The sequence below is a fragment of the Lynx rufus genome, unplaced genomic scaffold (genome assembly GCF_022079265.1).
Source record: "Lynx rufus isolate CCGP_SWC_20201006 ecotype Redwood Valley unplaced genomic scaffold, mLynRuf1.p SCAF_3, whole genome shotgun sequence".
Taxonomy (NCBI): Eukaryota; Metazoa; Chordata; class Mammalia; order Carnivora; family Felidae; genus Lynx; species Lynx rufus.
The window spans coordinates 139591625-139600436 of NW_025814845.1; the positions used below are offsets into that span (position 1 = coordinate 139591625).

The window sequence follows — 8812 nt, forward strand, 5'->3', positions numbered from 1 at the left end:
TTACTGCAACATTCTGAGAACAATTTGGCCAAGTCTGTCAAACTTATCAAATCAACATGTATCTACCTTTTAAATATTTATCCTTTAATTGTAGGAGTTTTTCCTGAAGTTATACTAGAAAAAGTAAGAAAGATATTTGTTTATGGACATTTGTTGCACCATTGTATCTGAAACATCCTCTTTATTAAAAACAGTAACAATCTAGATATATGTCAATAGAGGACTAAATATAATACTGTACCAATGGAACTTACCATTAAAAAGCATAGGGGTACATCTATAACACTGATCAATATGTACTGCAGAATGATATACTGAGTAAAAAAAAAAAATCTCAATTTGCAATTATATGTACATATTTCCACTGGAGGCAAAATAGCTATTCATATTTTTGTCTTTGTATAGTTATGAAAATGTTCTGCAAGAATATACAAGAATCATTCACGATTACCTCTATTGAGTAGGACTGAGGTTGTAGAGAAATGTTTTGTTTCTCCTGCACTATGAAATTTTTACTATGTATGACTTTTTAAAACCTTAATTTTTAAATTTTTAATTAAACAGGTAATTCATGACTTGCAGTGAGCATTTTTTGTGCATATATTTCTCTAGCTATTTTTCTGTATATTTTTACAGCATAAATTTGCATATTAAAACATTTGGTTTTTCTAGTCCACATACATTTTTTCCATGAATAAAATTATTTTTTTCCCTCTATCGTAAAACTGAGTTTTTGTTTTTATAACATATGTAGGTCCATTTTTTTAAAATTTCTGAATAGTGTTCTAATTATGAATACCATAATCTATTAACCAGTTTCAAATAATGGATATTTAGCTTGCTTTCAGTTATTTGTTATTTAAAAAAAATTTTTTTTTAATGTTTATTAGTTTTGAGAGAGAGACAAGAGAGCAAGCAGGGGAGTGGCAGAGAGAGAGGAAGACACAGAATCTGAAGGAGGCTCCAGGCTCTAAGCTGTCAGCACAGAGCCTGACTCAGGCTCGAACCCACACAACGTGAGATCATGACTTGAGCCAAAGTCGGGTGCCCAACCGACTGAGCCACCCAGGCACAAACGAACATCCTTCTTTCTTTCCTTTTCTTTTCTTTCTTTTTCTTTTTCTTTTTTTTTCTTCTTTCTTTCTTTCTTTCTTTCTTTCTTTCTTTCTTTCTTTCTTTCTTTCATTTTTTTACTTTAGGGAGAGAGAGTAAGCAAGGCAGGGAGAGGGGCAGAGGGAGACAGAGAATCTTAAGCAGATTCCATGCCCAGCATGGAACCTGATGCAGGGCTCAGTCTTACAAATGTGAGATCATGACCTGAGCTGAAATCAAGAGTCCTGTGCTTAACTGACTGAGCTACCCAGGCACCCTTACTTTTTTTTTTTTTTTTTATGTATACCTGTGCATCTTGGTGCATAGGCAGAGGTATATTTCTAGAACAGGTATGATGTTTTTATAATTAAAAATAGTTTAGAAAAGAATTGTGCTTTGGAAAATCCGTAGAAAATTTTCTTTTAGAAAAAATATCCAACAACATACATAAAATATGTATTTAAAAGATGAAGTTGTCCCTTGGTGTGTCATTGGAAAGTAGCCAAGAGAAATAAAATGGGACAAAAAGGACTTAAAAACCTACCTCATTGTCTAAATGTCTGAAACAGGGTTGGTTTTTGAATTACATATATTGAATCAAACTTGGGGGAATCGTAATTGAAGAAATAAAGGAAGGAAGGAAGGAAGGAAGGAAAAAAAGAAAGGAAGGAAGGAGGGGGTGGGTGGGAGGAAACTTGAACAGAAATGCAGGGAGGAGTCCTCCGGGACTGCAAAACCAGGGGAGGCTGAGAGGAAGGGTCTCCTCAGCGCTGAGCAGGGCTGTTGACTCAAGGGCAAGGACTGTGCTTGTTTATCATAAATAATGCCTGTCCACTCAACACATGGCAACCGGCCACCCCCTCTTCTTTCCCCATACAGCCTTTTTCCAGCCACCTGAAAGTAATAACCCTGAATTTTTTTTTAAAGAAGTATCATTTTCTCATTCTTTTCATGTTTTCAATTGACCTTTATCCTTTAGTGAGTGAGAGAGATGAACAAATTTTAAGCCAGGTATTCAGAGTTTAGAGAGCTAAAAAGAAGATAAAAATCTTTCTCATCTCTTTAGATACTAGTACATACCGTTTTTCTGTCTGACTCCCAATAATTTTTAATTTAATTTATTTTTTTTAAGTTTATTCAGTTTTGAGAGAGAGAAAGAGACAGAGCATGAATGGAGGAAGGGCAGAGAGAGAGAGACACACACACACACAGAATCTGAAGCAGGCTCCGGGCTCTGAGCTATCAGCACACAGCTCAACGCGGGGCTCAAACCGGCAACCGGGAGATCATGACCTGAAACGAAGTGGGATGCTCAATGAACTGAGCCACGCCAGCACCCCTTTAATTAATTTTTTTAAGTAATATCTATTGCCAACACGGGGCTCAAACTCACAACCCCTAGATCAAGAGTCACACGCTCCACCGACTGAGCCAGCCAGGTGCTCCTGTCTGACTCCCAATAATAATTATTTCCTGGAATCACTAGAAGTATCCAGCTTATGCCTTACTCCCCCCACCCCCACCCCCACCCTGACTATGCCTCAGACACCCTAAGGTGGAATTTATCACACACAGCCCAGAACTAAATATGCAACAAATTGTGGCTGAATTGACCTCAGTCAAGGAGAAACACGGGACAAGGTGTAAAAATAAGACACTGATGGAATGTAGGGAGTGGGGGAAATAGAGCAAGGAGGATGGGCTAGAAGGAGAGATGTGGGAAGGAGGAACAGAGATGAGAGGAACAGTAGAAGAACAGAAAGGAGCGCCTGAGGGGTTGAGGGGAAGAGGTGTGGAAAGGTGTTGAACTGCTCTTCATTAATGAGATCAATACATGGATAATAAGATCTATGTGAAACACCCAAAGGGCTGATGGGGGGCAGTGGGTAGGTAAGTAGTGTAGGATGTCTGAGGCAAAGCAGGGGGAACCCCCCTCCAACACTCAAACATTACATGCTGACAGTGAGTGGTGGACTAATGCCAGGCAGTAAAATGGCTACTTGGGTGGCAGGGTCCTTGGCTGGGCATCCTGGCACATCGCTGGGCTACCAACAGCAGTGAATTTCTCATTTAGGCAGGTTTGTTGTGGATCCTGCCATAACCTTGCAGCTTTATTCCCAGAATGCCCTGCACCTGGGCCAGATTCACTGGCTCAGGTCTGGGCATTAACCCCCGAAGGCACTGTCAGAGTCTCTTAGAGAGGCTGATGGAGGTGGGGGTAGGACGGGGAGTGAGGGAGGGGTAGGAGAGAGAGAGAGGGGCAGCTATCTCTCAGGCACCTCAAGCCTTAGGTAATGAACAAAACATTCTCATCTCAAATTTTTAGAGACTGAAAGAAGTGTCTTCAGGGCATATTTTCTTTGATCTCAAAGTATACATAACACATGTATCTCTGCCTTTCACCCCTAAACGCTTAGAAGTCAGCTTCTTGTTTTAAGGAGGCTTTTCATTCTGGGCCCCCTTTCCCGTGTCAGCCTGGCCTCCTCCCACACCAACATGGCATGGAGAAAGACCCTTCGAGCCAGAAAACTCAGCTTGAATTCCAGCTCTACCACTTACCCCTCTGAGCCTCATTTTCCGTTATCTATGAGATGGACACAGTGATCTGTGTCTCATAAGGTGACAGGAAGTATTAAATCACGTGTTGAATCTATTTGGGCCTTGGCACATATGAGGAACTCATGAAATTGTAGCTTCCTTCCTGTCTCCTTCTCTGTCTCCTGCAATTCTCCATATGCAAATTGCTGGAAAGGAGGGGCCAGTGCACATCGCTCTCTCTGTGGGTATCCAGCACAGCACTGCATGTAATTAAGTACTTAATAAATGCTCTTTGATTAAGTTCAGCAGCATCATAGTGGGTGAAAAACACTTTGCGCAATCACCCTGATTAGATGTTTTTCCTTGGCAGAAATTCAGATGGCACCAATGATGAACTCAAAGTGTTGTTTTGGCAAATCACATAATGATACTTCAATTCGTTTCTCCCCAAGATGGGATGATAATCCTCCCACCTGTCTCACAACTCTGTTTCTATGCCATTGGACAGTCTGCAGTCTAGAATTTGAGGGCCTGCCTTCTGGTCCATAACATAATTAACCAAACATAGAAGCAAGAGATTGAGAAGCTAGTCAGAGAGACTGAGGAAGTGGTTTGTTGCTTCTTACCATCACTCACCCCTCCAAAGCCAGGAAAAGACGCGGCTTTCAAAAGGAACCCAGACGTTAGCTCAAGTCTTCTTGCCCTTCTGCCTTCGCTGATTTCTACAGGAAACCAATTTATGCCAGGTGCTTGCGGATTCTATAGGATTGTCTGAGGATTTGGGGAAGGTAGGGCTTCCTGCTGTCCTACTGACTCAGCCCTCTTCCTCTTTTCCACTTTTCTCTCCTTTTTAGGAGCAAAAAAGCCCTTCGTTTTTCATGCATATCCATTCAGCTTACATCTCTTGTTGCCTGAGCAGGACCTTGATGCCCTACCCTCCTCTCCAAGTAGCTCGTCAAAGTATTTCTTCCAGACAGACTTAGAGCTCTCCCTAGGATATACTCTGTGGTATGAACTCTTCTCCACCTTATCACCCCTTCCTCCTTCCTCTTCCACTCCACACCACATCCCCTACACTGCTAGGGGGCCACTCCCTAGGAGTAAGCAATAAGGTTCGGGCAAGGTGCTATGTTCATCTCAATCCTTTAGGACTGCGAGCTATCCAGAAACTTTAAGAAACTGACTTGCTTCGCAGTAGCTAAAATACTTGGCTGTAAACGCTCCCAAACCACACTTGCATTTAGAGGTGCAGTTCTCAACCAGCCCGCTGAGCGGCGCTGTTCCTCTATCAGTAAGATGGAGACAGTGGACTCCAGCGTAATGTTTTTCATCAAACGGGACAAATGTTTAGTGTTTCCGTCTCAGCACGTAAAGATAGATATTTGTTTCCTGTTAGTGACATGTATGAAGTGGCTTTTCAGTGGATACTAAATTAGTAAAGTGGACTATTATTTGAATAGCACTAGTATTTACCAGGCATTGTGTGAGGAGGTTGACTTCCTGAATCGCTGAAAACAGAATTTTACAGTGTGAGATTTTGCTAATGTGCCTCAACTATGATCATCGTCATCACTAAGGCCATACTCTTACCTACTACACACTAATCTGTTGCTGTGTGATACTCTTCTGTGTGCAGGCTGCAGGAACACAAAGCCAGGTAATATAACCGAAATTCTTTGTGAGTTTGAGAAGGGACTTTCTGGTTGTCTTTATTTTTCCTCCCTCTGGAAGGAAAGCGGGGAAAGGAGATTAATATTTCTTAAATGTCCTTTATACACTAGGTATTATGTTGCTATTTTCTAAAAGTTACCTCATTAAACCTCATAACCTGATGAAGTAGGTGAGATTATGCTCATTTTACAGAAAAGGAAACCAAGGCCCAGAGAAGCCAGATGACTTGTTCAGAGTCACACAGCTACATTAAAGTGTAAGTTAAAGTATACGTGTTCTTTCCCTCGCTGGCTGCTTGAAGCTCGGCCGCCATCACAAACGACACAGTAAGTATCGGGAGCAAGAAGTTCATGACTAACCGACTACTTCAGCGGAAACAGATGGTCATTGATGTTCATCGTCCCGGAAAGGCAACAGTACCTAAGTCAGAAATTTGGGAAAAACTAGCCGAAATGTACAAGATCGCAGATGTCATCTTTGTATTTGGATTCGGAGCCCATTTTGGTGGTGGCCAGACAACTGGCTTTGGCATGATTTATGATTCCTTGGATTATGCAAAGAAAAACAAACCCAAACATAGACTTGCAAGGCATAGCCTATATGAGAAGAAAAAGACATCAAGAAAACAGAGAAAGGAAGAATACAAGAACAGAATGACGAAAGTCAGAAGAACTGCAAAAGCCAATGTGGGTCCTGGCAAAAAGAAGTGAGCTGGAGATTGGACCACAGAAGGCGTAAAGATTCTGCAGTGACTTTATCCGTGGTGATTGTGCAGATTTTTCAGGAGAGGATTAATAAACTAAGAACTTTTATGTGTAAAATAAATAAACAAACAAGCTAAAGTATATGTGACACCAAAGGCCTGGTTTTCACAATACACACACTACACGTACAATACAACAACGAAAAGGGAAAGCTGATGTTTCTAATGAGAGAAAATATTTTCAGTTCTCTGAAATTATTTTAAAATTGCAATGTTAGGAAACCTGAATAAGATTGCTGTGTTGTCTAGAAATCAATCTTGCATATTTACTTTTTTTTTAATGTTTATTTATTTCTGAGAGAGAAACAGAGACAGAGCACGAGGCGGGGGGAGGGGCAGAGAGAGAGGGAGACACAGAATCTGAATCAGGCTCTAGGCTCTGAGCTGTCAGCACAGAGCCTGACTCGAGGCTCGAACTCAAGAACTTCGAGATTGTGACCTGAGCCGAAGTCAGATGCCCAACCGGTTGAGCCACCCAGGAGCCCCACACATTTACTCTTTTTTAAACCATTTTCTTCAATGTTGTCTTTACAGAAATTTTAGATGACTGAAGATTTTAAGCTACATGCAAAGCAATATAAAACTGTTTCATTGCAGATTTGGAGTTTCCATTCATTCTTGTAATTTTTCAGCAGATATTATATTCAAATGGACTCTTTATATCTTAGGGAGCCTCATTTTTTGATTGAGGAAAAGATCAAATAAACTTTACATACTGATATAGTAGCAAACTAAGATAGAGGAATCATTTCATTTGGTTCTCTGCTTTGGGTTATCTTAGCCCATCAAGAGAAAGTTAAGGAGGGAATGAAAGTTGTTTCCTAGCAGGAGAATCTTTTGGACTGTTTCTTTGTCCCCCACTATTTCCCTGCGACCTCTGGGGGCCTGAAGGACTTGGGGCTTTTGGATACCGGTTGCAGGCATCCTGAGCACTTTTGGTGACTTTTTCAAATAGACACCCCCATTAATTAAAAAACAGGGATGAAATCAATCAAAAGCAAAGTTGCTTGGAATATAGATACTGTAAATATTCTCTTTTGCTTCAGCTGTTTATAAACAACTTTTAAGATTTCCTACCTTCTGGGGAACCTGGGTGGCTCAGTCGGTTGAGCATCTGACTTCAGCTCAGGTCATGATCTCACAGCTCTGTGAGTTCGAGCCCCGTGTCGGGCTCTGTGCTGACGGCTCGCAGACTGGAGCCTGCTTCGGATTCTGTGTCTCCCTGTCTCTCTGCCCCTAACCCACTTGCATTCTGTCTCTGTCTCTCTCAAAAATAAATAAACATTAAAAAAAAAAAAAGATTTCCTACCTTCTGTTTCTGAAAGGGAAAAAAAGGGAAGTGATTTGCAAGTGTTTGAAACTTGGTGTTTAGATTTCGATTTTGGTTTAATCTCACATTTCTGTGGTACCTTTGGTCTGGAAAAAAAGGCTTAGCTTATTACTGTTATTCCAACTCATTGGGGCGTTTTCTAATAGGATTGGAGAAAATGGGATGATTTGTTTTCATGCAGCAAATAGTTTTGAGCTTTTATTGTTTGCAAGGCATGTTGCTAGATGCAACATGAGGAAGTATATTAGTTTGCTAGGACCACCATAACAAAGTGCCACACACTGGGTGGCATTGTCTCATAGTTCTGGAGAAATCTATGATGTTGGCAGGGTTGATGTCTCCTGAGGCCTTTCTCCTTAGCTTAAAAGACATAGATAGCAGTCTTCTCTGTCTTCACACAATCTTTCTTCTATACACATACATGTCTATGTCCAAATTTTGGACATTAGTTATATTGGATTAGGGCCTGCTCTAATGACCTTTTGCCTTAATTCCCTTTTTTAAGGAATTTGTCTTCAAATTCTGAGTTGAGAGTTAGGACTTCAACATATGTATTTTGGGGAGACATAATTCAGTCCATTACAGGAAGAGAGTGAGAAAGAAAGATATCACTCAAATCACTCAGAGAATTTCCAATCTAGTGGAGATGCTAAGAAATAAACAGGAGATGATGCTTCAGTGTGATAGATACTATAGATAGAAAGAAAAACAGTAGTTTGGAAGGGAGACCTCCAGTGGAAAATGATGTCTAAACTAACACTTGAAGTATGTGTATGGGTTGGCTAGGCGGTGGTGGTGGAAGGGGAGATTGTGAGGAGGATGTTGGAGGAAGGAGAATGTTCTAGGCTGAGGGAGCAGCTCACAAATGACTCAGAAGGAAGGAGATGAATAGACTGAAGAACTAAAAATAGTGTGGCTGGAAAAAAAAATAATAAAAGCTATGGTTTTTTTTAATGTTTATTTATCTTGAAGAGAGCATGCGTGCAAATGGGGGAGGGGCAGAGAGAGGGAGAGAGAGAATCCCAAGCAGTCTCCACACTCAGCACAGAGCCCAACAGGAGGCTCAATCTCATGACTGTGAGATCATGACATGAGCCCAAATCGAGAGTCAGATGCTTAACCGACTGAGCCACCCAGGTGCCCCAAAGCTATAATGTTAATTGAGTGTTAGGTGCTAGGCACTAGGCCAAGGAGTTTGCATACATTACCTGTTTATTCTCACGGCAGCTTTATGAAGCGGATACTATTACAATTCTGGTTTTACAGATAAGAAACTGAAGCACAGAGAGGTCTTGTAAATTGCTCGAGGTCACACATCTAAGGGAGTGACAGAACAGCCAATTAGTCTAACTTCAGAGATAACATGTTGAATTTCCCGTGCCAGGGTGACTGAGATTGTGTGTAATTGAAAAAGCAGA

At 41.1% G+C, this 8812-nt stretch overlaps 1 protein-coding gene across 1 annotated transcript; it reads left to right on the top strand.

The window, feature by feature from the left end:
* The first annotated feature begins 2806 nt into the window (after nucleotides 1-2806).
* On the top strand, nucleotides 2807-6200 carry LOC124521175 (40S ribosomal protein S24-like). The gene is made up of 3 exons (XM_047092297.1): nucleotides 2807-2882; nucleotides 4485-4638; nucleotides 5603-6200. The coding sequence occupies exons 1-3, from the start codon at nucleotides 2807-2809 to the stop codon at nucleotides 6009-6011; spliced, it is 639 nt and encodes a 212-aa protein (XP_046948253.1). The 3' UTR covers nucleotides 6012-6200.
* The last annotated feature ends 2612 nt before the right edge of the window (nucleotides 6201-8812 follow it).